This window comes from Aegilops tauschii, chromosome 7 (assembly GCF_002575655.3).
Source record: "Aegilops tauschii subsp. strangulata cultivar AL8/78 chromosome 7, Aet v6.0, whole genome shotgun sequence".
Classification (NCBI taxonomy): Eukaryota; Viridiplantae; Streptophyta; class Magnoliopsida; order Poales; family Poaceae; genus Aegilops; species Aegilops tauschii.
This window is the reverse complement of record NC_053041.3, coordinates 168,902,822-168,917,571: the sequence shown is the minus strand read 5'-3', so window position 1 is coordinate 168,917,571 and position 14,750 is coordinate 168,902,822. Positions and strand designations below refer to the sequence as shown.

Below are 14,750 nucleotides of genomic sequence, written 5' to 3'. Positions count from 1 at the left end.
CTGACGCGTAGATGCCTATTGGTCCCGGTTGATGGCACCAACCGGGACCAAAGGCCCCCCTGCCTGGGTTGGCAGCAGCGGCCACGTGGAGGACCTTCTGTCCCGGTTCGTGTAAGAACCGGGACTAAAGGGTTAGGGCTTTAGTAACGACCCTTTAGTCCCGGTTCGAAAACCGGGACAAAAGGCCCTTACAAACCGGGGTAAAAGCCCCTTTTCCTACTAGTGAGCGTCTATAGCTGGATTCTTCAAACTCCCTCTATACGCCCGGGCCCCAGGTGGATGGGGTAAGCAAAAAATCCAACCCAGACGAATTTTCGAGAATTCAATTAGAGATGACTTAATGCGAGATCGGTTTTATGTATCTAGCTAGATCTTGGATTTTCGTGCGTGTGCACACACATGCAGTTTGCTACTGCGCCATGGCACATGGAGCGCCCTTGTCTTGCGTATAGCGAGACGTAGGGAAGCCTCGCTACAAGCAGCCGCCCAGAATGGGTCGACCCAGCCGGGGTCACATGCCTCTAGCTTTTCTTTCCTCGCATTTTTTTCTTTTTTTACTACCTTGTTTTCCTTTTGCTTATATTTCTAAATATATCCATTTAAAAATAACTTCACATATAGAATTGAAAAATGCTAATCATGTATCTTAAAAATGTTACATGTGTATAAAAAAATGTTCCTGATGTATATAAAGAATGTACAATATGTATGGAAATAAGTATATAAAAAATATTCCCGATGATACAAAAAATGTACAATTGTTTATACAAAAAATTAGACATAAAAACTGTATAAAAATGTTAATCATGTATTAAAAATATATTAAACATGTATAGAAATAATATTCCTGATGTATAAAAAATGTACAATGTGTATGCAAAAAATAGAAAAATAGTAAAACAAAAAGAGAAACGATCAACCGATGGAAACCAATAAGAGAAACAAAGAAAAATTAAGGAACCAAAAAGAAACAAGGGGAACGAAAGAAAAAATAAAACCAAAGAAAACCAGTACACAAAATTGAAAATTGAGAAAGAAACAAAGGAAAACAACGAAAACCAAGAAAAAAAACAGAAAAAAAAACTAGTGAAAGTCGAGAAAGAATCGAAGAAAAATGAAAAGAAAAAACCAATGAAAACCATGTATGAAACAAAGAAACCCGGTGAAAGAATAAATAAAAACAAACAATAAAGAAAACCGCAAAGAAATAGAGAAAAAAATAGAAAATAAAAGAAAGGGAAAAAGAAAAAATCCAGCAGAAACAAGTGGTGTTTCGGTCGATCAAATTGCTACAAAACGACAACAATGGGCCGCCCTAGTAGGTATAGACGGAGGAAACCCCTCCAAGGCTGGTCACTTTAATTTTAAAATATATTAGCAAGATATTTATCTTGATATAAGCGAGATATAGTGCTCGCGATGCCCACCGTTCTAATATTGCCAGGTCACTAAAGAAGAGGGTGTGGTTCGCGATGCCCACCGTTCTAATATTGCCAGGTCACTAAAGAAGAGGGCGTGGCTACAGGTAAGTCGACAAAAAATGAAATTAGGGTGAGTCAATTCGTTTGGGACGTCAAATACAAATCTAATGGTACGCAGTCCTTCTTCCTTTCCCAGTCGAACATACCACCAGACGAACCGCCGGCCATCACTGTCCGCGGCCTCGCGCGCCGCCTCGCCTCCCCGCGCTCCCCTCAATCGCCTCCCACTGCCGCCGACGTCGCCCCTGGCCATTCCTCTAGCCCGACGATGGCCATTTTTTTTTCGATGAACTTGCACCATCCCACACCCCTAAGATAGACAATGGGGAAGCATTCTCTGGCGAGCTCCTTCCTTCCCTCCAACTCTTCCTTCCTTCACGCGAAATCAACCCACCTAAATTCTAAATTCAGGGGACTTAAATCTAGCTATTGTGTGAAGAAGAAGAGTATACCAGCCGTTTTGATGGAATTCTACGACCCCATTCCATATCGATCGATCGACGGGTCGCGCGCCTACGCGTCCACTGACTTTTCAAACTTGCGCGCGAACGCGAAATACCAAGTCGCCGCACGCAACTGGCATGCAACTTCCTCGCCTCTCTCCGTCGATCGACCGCCTCTCCTGCGCGCATTATATATAGGCTCCCGCGACCCATTCCATAGCCCATATAGCTACCTCGTATAGCATACAAAGTTGCCTGCACACATTGCCAAAACCCAGCGTCCAAGTCGTACACACTTGTTGCAAAGAGAGAAGAGACACAAGAGGAGGAGGGTTGCAAGAAAGCTAAGGTTGACGACATGGCCGCCGTGAGGAGGATGAGGCCCGCTCTGCTGGTGATCGTGGCAGCGCTCATGCTGCTGGCGGTGCTCGGCGAGGCGCGGCCGCTGGGTGGCGCCGACTGGGCGGCCGCCGGAGGGACCCCGCTGCCGGCCGCGGGCGGCGCGTCGACCGTGGTCCAGGCGCTCCGGCGGCTGTACATGCAGCAGCTGGGCAGCGGGCCGGGCCCCTCGTGCGGCACCAACAGCCCAAACGTCCACTGCCCGTAGATGGCCGAGGTCGAGCGCCGCAGCTCGGCCGGCGTACGTCCTCTCGGGTTCGAAGTTCCAACGCGTGTTTTTTGGCGACCCCAAGAGGTAGACTCTGGTGATCGACTCTAGGATTGGATTTGTTGCTTGGTTTGTTGGTGATTTTTGCCCACGCGTACGTGTACGCTGGTTGGCACTTTGTACATACATACAGAAGAAAAGATACACATATAGTACGCAGGATTTTGTTTCAATAGAACGTAGGTAAGCTGAACAAGCATCAGCAATACATTTGTATTTGTGTTAAAAAAATACATTTGTATTTACATTACATATGTAAACCTTTGTTTATGAATTGAATTGATATACTCTAGTCTACTTCCTCATAAGTTCTCAAATCTTGACCAAGAACAGTTCTGTGTATTTTGTTACGTATGCTTGCCTGGAAGTGGAAGCTGACATTCGCATGCGTCACCCATGGCCTCATGAGGCAAGAGGCAGAACGTGTCATGACCCCACGTGTGAGGCCATGGGAGGCTCAGCCGTTTCTTGGTACGCAGTTAGTTGGGCTTCCGTTTTGTCCTTCTCGGCTATGTTTGACCGGCGGCGAGCGGAAGTCCTTGTAGGCGGTGCTCAGCTGGGCCAATTCGAGCTCTGCTGGACGCCTCACTAGCATTAACGTGACCTTAGCACGCCGTAGCTGCCTGCTGGCCTCGCCGCAGCCATTGCTACCCACCTCTTTGTCCCAAAATAAATGTAAAGCTGGTACAAAGTAGAGACATTTATTTTAAGACGGAGAGAGTATTTTTCTCGTCGGTGGCTGGCACCCGTGCTTCATTTAGCCGGTGATGTACCAACTCTATTTGGCGACAGAGCGTGGATTTTCTTAACTTTTCAAAGGAGTTCAGTGGAGAAAAAACTGATGCCTGAAGTCCTTTGACGTGTCCATGACGCCCGGTGGCCAAAGACTTGGACGAGCCTTCACCGGCGTGACGCATCTCGGGGTAATTAGTCTCACATCTGAAACATAAAGATAAAGAAAAGTATCATTAAAACATGATTTATGTTAATGGATGATCCAAATTTTCATGTGAGAGGTTGGCATGGTTCTATCGGGGATTCTCTACGCCGTAGCTATACTTTGCTCTGCGAACCAACATGTGATTGAATGGTTAGGAGGACAGTGGTATCCTTAGCCCATCAGGGTTCAAGTCCTGGTGCTCGCATTATTTCTGGATTTATTTCAAGATTTCTGGCTTCAGTGGAAGGAGACGTTCCCGTCGACTACGAAACGCCTGTGGTGACTACGTCAATCTGAAGATGATATGCCGGTTCCTTTTTCGGAGGTGCTCATAGAGGTAAGGGTTACATGTGCTTGTTCATAGGGATGAGTGTATGTGCTATATGAACGCCTACGTCTGTACTATGTTATAAAAAAACTATTATTTGCTCTCATCAATAATGAGATGGGAAACCCATTAGTAATACTGCTAACCACATACGGACAACCGAGTACATGTAAGTGATAAATAAATACTACCTCTGTCCTGGTTTATCAACCTCAACAACGCTAACATCGCGGGGTTCCCCCATGACGTCTTCTCGGATATCTCTCTGTGCATGCTTCCTCCATGAGCTTGACCCAATGACGACAAGGTGACTCCTTGATCTAGGTGTTGGTGAAAAATGGGCCCCTATGGCGGCAACGCACCTGTGCTGTGCAGTTCGGCCTTGACCCACATGAGACGTAGTGGTGAGTGCCATAGTCATCGTGCTCTTGTCTCTTCGACGACATGCTGCTACTCAAATGAACTATCACTAGGCAACATTTGTTAGGCCTCAAAATGTAGAGGTTTACAACAAGTGGTAACTTTTCCCTCAGTTCAGGAACCAAGTATCAATCCATAGAGATAACACTCCTTGTTTATCCTTTTTCATCGCCTTTCTTGTATGCTTTTTGTACTAGCCTTTGTGGCTCTGGTTTTGGTTGTCGTGATGCTACATTTCAGTTTGAGTCTCGCTTTTGGAAACATATCTCGCTTTCTAGTATCATTTGTTTTGAGGTGGCAGGGCCCTATGTGGTCACCTGTTTTGCCCCCTCTGTTTTTATTTTTGTTGCCTCTTGCTTATCCTTGTAAAACATTGGCGGTTTCTTTAATGGAAGTCGACGAGGCATGCTCATTGTTACAAAAAAATAGAGACACACCACTACAAAACAAATTAAGATCCCACAGTCGCACTAATCTTGCTAGTTGCAACAAGTAATGAGCAGACAATGTGTTTGGAAGTATTTATATATTTTTGAATTAAATAATAACTGAAAATAAAAATGCATCTATAAGAGTGTCTTGAAGGCTTCTTATGAAGGAAATTGGACCAGAGCTCATATGTTCATTAGTAGCATATTTCAAAGTAGCAATGACAAACACAACTATCCATGACAAATCATGGCTTATGCTAGCATCATGTTACATTAAAGGCGAGGTTGGGCTATTCTTTATGACTGCGGGGGGGGGGGGGGGGGGGGTTCTATTCAACGTAGTTTCTGATGCTTTGGCAACAATGCTTGATCGCGCTAAAGAAGCGGGTCATATTCAGGGAGTTGCGTCCAGGGTGGTGCTTGGAACACTCTCGCATCTACAGTATGCAGATGATACACTAATCCTCATCCGGAACTCTCTGACTAGGATTATTAATCTTAAGTTCCTCCTCACGTGCTTTGAGTCCATGTTAGGACTTCAAATAAATTAGAAGAGTGTGGCTATTATCACTAGGGATGACCTTGAATCGCAACTCAGGGATGCGACAATGATGAACTACGGAATGGGCTCCATTCCCATCACATTCCTAGTTATGCCCATCTCTAACCGTGCCTTGAGAATTGTGGATTTTGAGCTGGTAGTGGGCAAGGTGGACGGTAGGGCTGAATCATGGCAAGGCAAGTTCCTTGTCTCAGGAGCGAGGCTTATGCTTATTAACCACTGTCTCACCAACATTTCTATGTACGTAACGGACTTTTACCTCTTGGAAGATGCGGTTCATGAAAAGTTAGACAAAGTGTCATCCCGTTTATTCTAGGAGGAGATGGGTAAATAAAAGTACCACATGGCTTACTCACCTACCATTTTCTCCCCCGAAGAGGTCGATGGTCTTGGGTTGATCATTACTAAGATAATGAATTGGTGCTTAATTGTTAAGTGGGCATGGAAAACTTTCAGGCCAGGGGACTTTGGCAACAGATCTTTAGGGATAAAACTTGCCCAGGGAAGGTGTGATATTAACTTCAACATCAAAACAACACAGTTGCGAAAGAAGTGGGGAAGTTCAACTTCCCCTTAGGTTGGGGACGAAATTTACGGTGCTTAATGGGAAATTGGCCCAATTTTGGATGGATCGGTGGATCAGTGATGAGCCACTCTGCGATCGATACCCGCGCCCATTTGCCATCGTGGGGAATCTTGACGCCTTAGTGATGGGTCTTTGGGCGGATAATCGGTGGATTCCGAGTTTTAGGCATTCACTTGGCCAAGCGAGATAGATGAATGACATCATCTTCAAAGTGAGGTGACCAATATGAGGTTGTCATCGGGGAGGGGTATACCTTCCTGGAAGCTGGAACCCTCTGGGGTGTTTTCCACGGGATCCTTATACAAAGAAAATTTTAAAACTGCGCACCGATGCGAGGTGATGGGAATATGGAAAGCTAGATCCTTGCGAAAATTAAGATATTTTGTGGCAAGTGGTGAGGAATCGGATCCATAGTGGGGATCAAGTCCTCAAAAGACATAGCTCGGGAGATGGCAAATTTGCATGGTGTAGAGAGGACAAAAAATGTGAACATTCTCTTCCATTGTATTGTTGCACGATTCGTTTGGAGTCTTATTATTGAGGCCACGGGGTGCTCCTTGAATCCGGTAGGGTTCGCCAATTTCCATCAACTTATCCAAGAACCTTAGGCAGCGATAGACGTTTACCTTGGTCCGACTTTGCGGCTGTAGCTTGGGCGTTATGGAAAACTCGTAACAAAGCACTTATGGAGGGTGTCTTTTCAAACATCCGATTGACCTTGTGTATAAAATTGCCATGCTTCTGCGGCTCTGGAGACCGCTTGAACGACAACAGACCGGCCTAGACTGGATCGGCTTATCAATAACATGCGCTCAAGAGATATTATTTCCTACGGGCCACCTCAACGCAGGCCAACAACGGCTAGGGGAGCCAGCCATGCGTCTAGGTGGGCTATAGTTAGTTGTCCATGGGAGAACCCTAGGATCATTGTGTTCTCCTTCACGTTTTCTCATAGGCGTTGTGTCACTATGTTCGATTACTAGAACATGAATGCGCACGTTGCTGTGCCCGCCCATCTTGTCAAAAGAACATAAACATTTTAGAAAATCTAAAGAATTTATTGGCTATTAATATCAAAATTAACTGGAAATCTCAAGCAGAAGGATGTGTAGCAAATAGTGTTTCAAACAATAAGGATAAGAATATATCGTGTTCGTTTTCAGGCCAATAATAGTAGCTTAGCAGCTCTGTTTATTGGTTATACAAAGACAAATTTATGTATCCGTTGGCAGGATAATACTTTTCACGAGGATCTATAGACTGATGCGTTTCTACATAACCCATGTGCTTTGCTTCAAGATTACTGGAAGGAAGTGTTGCTAGCCACGCACAGCAGAAGAAGCAGGCTAACGATAAATCTTCAGAGAGGAAGTAGAAACAAAGGGTATACTCAAAATTATCCAAGCAGTGTTCCTTATATGGATTTTCTGAGGCATAACACCCTTTGGCATTACTGAGCGGTACGATAGTTGTATGAAACCTGAGCATGTATATATAAATACATAATAGTTTACCTGTGCTAAGGAAGAGGTATCCATAGTAGTTCAATGATTCATGGAAAGTCTGAAGCTTCTTCAAGGATAGAGAACCCAATAATGTAGCTTTAGCTGCAATCAAAATAATCTGCATAGTAGCTAGCATGAATGTGGTTTTCTTCAAATGCATCGATATCAACTACATGCAGAAAATAAAGAAACAAAAACGCCTAAATGGACTAATCATCTTTTGTGATGTGATGTCAAGCAATTCAATGGACCAATTAAAACCAAGAATGTCGTCCTTCCCAAGATTAGGTGTGAGATGAACTAAGAGGCTCTCGTAACTTTGGTGGTTCCTCTAGTAGATTTGCCCAAAATTCAGGGAGAAGAAAATGGTTGTTTGGATTTACAGCTGAACCAAGGTTCATGACTTGCTAAACAAAGGATCAAGCAAAGTTCCTTCTACCCACGTTCCCTGTACCAGTGAAATAGCCTATGCAGACGAGTTTGAGGATTGCCATGTAAAAAATTTGTTAAGCAATGATCAGTGATTTTTTCATAAATTGGAATTGATAATTATAGACATGAAGTTGAATCCATTTTCTACTCGACAATCTCGAGTTGAATTCTTCCTAGGCAACCTCTCCAAGAAAACAGAGTTAATTGAATTCAGACATGCTTAGACAACACCGGCCATCAGCTGGCACTGCACACGACACACGAGCAGGAACCAAGAGGCAAGTTGTTTCTGGCAACAACATGCATTCTAAATAACAACGAAATATAAGTATATAAGAAAAAAATTCACAAATTTGAGGTTGAAAATGAGTGGTCTGAAGCTAAAGTACTTTGTTCAAGTGCATAATCTGAAATTCTGAAGGGAAGTCCTCCAGGCACAGGGCCACAGGCAAGAACGAATTGCAGGGTGTTCATCCGTTAGCTCGGGACAATCCAAGCAGCACAAAAGTCCATCGCAGCGTCCTAAGAAGACACTGAAGGGAAAGAAGACGAACCAAATCAACCAATCATCACATACTTGGGGCGGGGGGAAAGATCAAGACTCCAGTGTTGGTGTTGTGTTTTTTTTTGAACCCGGCGTACCCCTTTCCATTGCAAGAACGAAAATACAACTGTTCCGGACACAACCAGGAAGATGGCGTTGTTGTGTTGGAGAATGGGGACATGCGTGAATCACCTCTTCCCTGGGGAATCGTGTCCATGGGAGAGGCAAGCCCAGATCCAGTACTCAGGTCGACGGGGAATCTGGTAGTGGGATGGCCCCTCGATGCGTCCACATAAGTGGAGGTGATGCAAGATAACGGCGTAAGGCGGGTGATGAATATCTTGACGCCGGCCGTCGTCCTTGGTGAAGCGCCCCTCTAGATATATACGGTGTGGTTGAGAGATGCTGCAACCACAATGAGAACAAAACCAAAACAGCATGAATCAATCACCGAAATCGATTTCGTTTGTAGAATCCATGTCTCCATCTCAATGAAACCACCACCAGACGGCGTCGTTGTTCTTGGGCCTGCGTAACCTGCCATCGAGTCTTACGATCAACGGCGCTGCTATAGACACGATATATTTGTGGCCGACTCTTGCACGATCTTACTTGGCAGCTGCCTGTGAACGCAGGAAGCAATTGTTTTTTTCTTAACTGATGCTAGCGCTGTTGGGGAGCAAGTGTCGTTTGCCGATCGTGCATCAAGTGTCGTGTGCTCCTAGGTCGGCAGGCGACGGGCCTGTTGCTTATCACCATTTTCCTGGGCTTAATCTATTTCTCCCGACCTGTCAACCCAATTAAGCACAGAAAGCCTAGGTCGGCCAGCAGAGCAGTAGCCCGTTTACGGTGTGCCAACTCGGTAGCCCCGGGTGATCCAAGGAAAAACGTGCAGGCACGAGCGACGGAAAGAACGCCATATCTGGAGCGTCTATTAGACTGATCCGATGGCCGAGGGCGTCAAATCGCTGTGGAAGGGCGTCAGTAGCTCTGGTTTACTGTTTTGTAATTTACAACCTTGTATCGATCATTTTTTATTTTTAATTCAAACTTGCAGTCCTAAACTGTTAAGGGCCTTCGTTTAAGGTCAAGAAAGCGCCTCCATTCTACAAAGAATGTGTCATCTGATAGACGATGCTTCACTTAGGGTGTGTCATCGGTCATAATGTGTTCAATACCGTTGGTTCTTTACACTTTTCAATTAGTCTAGGTTGTGCAAATTTGGTTTTGTGTTGTTTGTTTCTTCACCGACAGCTAGTAGGAACGCTGAGATGTAATATAAAAGGAGGAGTTAGAGCAACTCAAACGCGACAACCCATTTCGTCCGCGCGCGTGTGTTTGGGTCGGCGCAGACAGAAAAGTCGGCCCAACACGCCGACCCAAACGAACGCGCATCCGCTTTTCGTCCGCCTGCTGGCCCATTCCTGGCCCATTTTTTAGCCGGATTTGCGTCGGCGCGGACACGAGATGAACACACGCCCTCGCCTTCTCCTCCCCCGGGCCCGCTTGTGGGTGGCAGCCTCCACCATTTTCCTCCAAAACCCTCCTGCCCGCCCGCCATGGGCGACGACCTCGATGCCGCTGCCAGCCTCGCCTCCCTCGCCTCGTTTGGCGTCACGACTGCCCCCTCCGGCAAAGGCAAGCCTTGCGCCCCCCGCAAGATCGCCGCCGCACCCAAGCCGAAGAAGAGGCTGACCCCGGAACAACGGGCAAGGGAGTCGGCGAAGAGAAAGGACCGTAGGCACTCGGCAGACGCGAGGGACGAAACCATCGAGGCGGCCGCCATCGCCGCTGCCGCGCAGCAGGATGCCACCAACGCCCGAGTCACGGCGGCAACGAGGGAGGCGCTATTTCTGCTGGGGTTAAACCCTGGCCAGCACGGCCTCGTCAACGCCACCATGGCTGCGGCCAGCACCGGCTCATCTTCGTTCCCTCGTATGGTGCTGCCCGACTCACCCCACGCGTCGGCGATGCAGCCGATACCCGGCTTCCACGTCTACCCGCAGGCCTCCCAACTCTCCAGGGAGTGCTCGCCTGAGGTGAGCGTGGTGGCACCTTCCACGCCCGCGCCCGCACCCATCAACCTCAACGCCACACCGGTGGCCGGTGGCTCATCATCCGGAGGCGCAAGGAAACACGCGCGGCACATGCCAGCCGATGTGCTGCCGGGCGCGCGCAACCTGTTTGACGGAATGCCGGCCTCTAGCGACGACGACTACATGCAAAACATCATCTTTGAGGGTGGTGTGGCTGTTGGTTGCGGTGCCGCTGGGGCTGGCTACAATCCCGAAGAGACAAAAAGCCAGGACGGCCGAGGGCCGTTCCCGTTCATCCCGTCCACCTTTGATCAAGATCAGGTGGCCTTCATGCATGATCAGGTCGGCCTGGACCTGGACGGCTTCCCACTCGACCACGAGTTTCCCGAGGACTATGGACTAGAGGAAGAGGATGAGTGGGACTTCGAAGGGGATTCTTTGTTCGAGGACGAGCTCGCCAACCAAGCCGCCGGGGCGAAGCCGAAGCGCAAGAGCAAGCGGATGAAGGCATACACGGCGACCTAGGACAAGCTCCTTTGTGAGTGTTGGAGGGACATTGGGCAAGACCCCAAGGTCAGCACCGAACAAAAGGCATCAACCTTTTGGGTTCGTGTCCACCGTGAGTTCCATGAGTGCAAGAAGTTTTCGCTGTACCAAATAGTAAGCACGCGCGGGAGGGTGTCCATTTCGAAGCGATGGAGGGTGATCCAACAAGAGTGCAACAAGTTTTGTGCCACTCTTGAGAGCGTCAAGGCACGCCCCGTGAGCGGCATCGGCATGCAATACATGGTATGGTAGCAAGCGGCCCTCTTTTTGTGTCATTCCGTTTATGCTTACATGTCCATTTCCATATCCATTCAGCCAATATGCTTGCATGCAATACATTTGTAGGCATTCCAGGCTTTCGAAGCATTCAAGGTCCAACACAACAGCAAGTGCTTCAACCTCTCCCATTGTTGGAGGGTCATCAAAGACGAGGAGAAGTTCAAGGCGCAATATGCCGCCCCCAAGTCGCGTGGGGGGAAGAGCGCCGTGGAGGAGGAAGACGGCGAAAAGCCACGACCGCGGGGGAAGACCAACTCCAAGAAGGAGGACAAGCGGGATGCGGCGTCGAACGCCTTGATCGCAAGCGTAGAGGGCATGATGAGTAAGAAGGACTCAAGGGAGGAGGAGCGCCAACGCTATAAAGAAGAACAAATGAACGCCTTAATGGAGATCCAAAGGAGGAGGCTTGAGATGGATGCGGAGAAGTAAGCCAAGATGCTTGAGATGGAGGCGAAGAAGCAAGCCAAGATGCTAGAGATCGATGCCGCCAACGCATAGACCAAGGCGAAAGAAGTGGTTCTCGCGAGCATGATGACCGGGGTGAAGATCATGATGGTGGATCTCAACACCGTGTCGCCAAGGAAGAGGCCGTGGTTCGAGAAGATGCAGGCCGACATGCTCAAGTTTGACGACGAGTGACTGATGGCGGCAAGCGCCATCCTTTTTTGTATGCCGGCAGGTGTGCTGGCATGACCACGACCGTGATGGTGTGGTCAAACTCCCGCCCCTTTTTGTGTGCTGGCATGTGTGCCGGTCGCTGGCAAGTGCGCCAGTCGAACTGCATGGTGTTTCTGAAGCTGGCATTGTATGCCGACGCTGGCATGGTGCCGACATGAACTACGGGCGACGACATGGCCGCTGGCATGAACTATGGCCGTGGGCCTTTTCAAAAATTTGTGTGCGGACTAGAGATGGGTCGGCGCGTTGGGCGCACTGCTGACCCAAATATCAAACGGGGCAGACGCCGAGCGGGCGGCCGACACAAACGGACAAAAAGCGGAAAAAATCGCCGTCCGTTTGGGTCGGCGCGTTGGAGTTGCTCTTAGAGATGACAATTTATTTGTGATGTAGAGTTGTGACTTTAACGATCTTTGATGTAACTTTAGGTTTTATGTGGTCTACCTTTCTGTATGATGTCTATTTGCTTTCCTTTTGGATAAGGAGGTTGACACATCGCGTGATGCACACAGCCATGTGATGTTCATTTTTTTAGCGATGTCTATTGTTGGTGGTGTTTATCTTCAAACCTGTTGTCGTGGAATTGTCACGGCAGATGTCCTAGCAGAAGGACTTAGTCGTGGAGCCATCACAACTAGGTTAGCTTAAAGGGGTTAATCGGGACAAAGGACACAGAGAGTTTATACTGGTTCGGCCCCTTGCGGTGAAGGTAAAAGCCTAATCCAATTTGAGGTGGTATTTTTAGGGTTTCGATTACCAGGGAGCGAATACGCTTGACCTAGTTCTCGATCTCTTGTTTCTTGCCCTAAACCGCCGCCAGGTCGTCCCTTTATATACACAGGTTGACGCCTGGCGGTTTACGGAGTCCCAGCCGGCTCATAGACAATGTGTCCGGCTCGGTGACTATCTACGCTTGCCTTACAATACTAGTCATACATACATGGCGGTTCATACACCTGGGCCGTAAGTCGCCTCTGGGTCTTGGGCCGTCCACAGGCTCATATAACCCACCATCTTCAGTGGTAAACCGCTAGTGGTATAACCCGGCCCCTCCTGGGCTGTTTATACCCAGTAGTTATATCCCCAACATTAGGCCCCGGGTTGATTTGATCAATCTTCAACACTTGTCGGAATCTTGTATCATCTTGTTTGATAAACGTCTTGTGTAAACCGCCATGACGTCAGCTCACAGAATCTTTCTAAACCGCCGTGACGTCATCTCGCATTAATTTTGCACGATACCATGTACATCCTAATAGGTCCTTATCTTTAATAACCATCCCGAAAATCGAGGCGTCCGAGCCGCTACATAATCATTTTTTGGCCTCCTCGATTCTCGCGCCCGCCTGTTATCCATTTCCTTATAAATAGGGCCAGGCAGCCTTTTCACTCCCCCTTTCCTTCTCGTCTTCAACCCTCTCTTCTCGCGACGCATCTGCACATCCGAACACCGCCGCCGCCGACCTCGTCAACTTCCTCGACCTCGGCCGCTGCATCGACCTGAACGAAACCAGAGAACTGCGGCGCCTCTTCGTTGCTCATCAGACCTAGTAAGTACCTCACCTCCCCCACTAGAGATCTCCATTAGGGTTTTTGAAGTTCTTAGGAGTTCGTCATCGTTCTTCACCATACCTCTGTGTAATCCTTACTTTGATCCGAAGATAGCATTCAAAACATGCAGAATCTGTTTCTGTACTTTCTCTTAATCACGGAATATGCTTCTCAGATGCAGAAATCTTGCCAATATGCTAGTTCCTTAGCTGCTGCAGTACTAGGTTTTGACTTTACTTTTCTTTTCCGAACAGCGTTAGATCCAAAATTAACTACACCGATCTGCAAAACTTGTTTATCCAATACTTAGCAGAATTCGCCCTTGATAGATTTTAAATACTAGCATCTTCATGGCGGCTTATATCACCAGTTATAACTAGTCATATGACAATTAGGCCCCGTTTAAGCCGCCAATGTGAATATATGCTGCAGTGTTCGCCTCCGGCTTAACAAATCATCTTAAACCGGGAATATTTCTTTCTTTTTAGGCCTTTTCCCTTACGGTGCTGAAGACAGTTACCTCGTGTAATTGGGTTCCTTCCATTGTCACCGAAAACATGCTCGAAGACTTTGTCAAAGTCGGCTTTTTACTGATAACCCAGAAGTATAGGGGATCAATTGTAGCCTCTTTCGATAAGTAAGAGTGTCAAACCCAACGAGGAGCTAAAGGTAGAACATATATTCCCTCAAGTTCTATCGACCACCGATACAACTCTACGCACGCTTAACGTTCGCTTTACCTAGAACAAGTATGAAACTAGAAGTACTTTGTAGGTGTTGTTGGATAGGTTTGCAAGATAGTAAAGAGCACGTAAATAAAAAGTAGGGGCTGTTTATATAAAGACACAACTAAATTAGTTTTAGTAAAGAGCTTTTTGTCACGAGAAAGTTATTTGTCCCTAGGCAATCGATAACTAGACCGGTAATCATTATTACAATTTTATTTGAGGGAGAGGCATAAGCTACCATACTTTCTCTATTTGGATCATATGCACTTATGATTGGAACTCTAGAAAGCATCCGCAACTACTAAAGATCATTAAGGTAAAACCCAACCATAGCATTAAAGCATCAAGTCCTCTTTATCCCATACGCAAACAACCTCCTTACTCGGGTATATGCTTTTGTCACTCACGCCACCCACCATAAGCAAATCATGAACATATCGCAAACCCTACAGCGGGAATCCCTCACGCTTGCGCGACACGGAGGGCACCATAGGACAGCACCAATAATAAAACATGCAACTCAAACCAATCACGATCATCAATTAACCCATAGGACAAAACGGATCTACTCAAACATCATAGGATAGCCATAC

The 14,750-nt window shown here is 47.2% G+C and overlaps 1 protein-coding gene across 1 annotated transcript; it reads left to right on the top strand.

The window, feature by feature from the left end:
- The first annotated feature begins 2,159 nt into the window (after window positions 1–2,159).
- On the top strand, window positions 2,160–2,881 carry LOC109758987 (uncharacterized). Its single transcript, XM_020317832.4, has one exon. It carries the CDS (start codon window positions 2,283–2,285, stop codon window positions 2,529–2,531), a length of 249 nt encoding a protein of 82 aa, XP_020173421.1. The 5' UTR covers window positions 2,160–2,282; the 3' UTR covers window positions 2,532–2,881.
- The last annotated feature ends 11,869 nt before the right edge of the window (window positions 2,882–14,750 follow it).

Bases quoted from the DNA above. Each gene is read 5' to 3' on its own strand.
- LOC109758987 (XM_020317832.4), top strand. From the start codon at position 2,283: ATGGCCGCCGTGAGGAGGATGAGGCCCGCTCTGCTGGTGATCGTGGCA.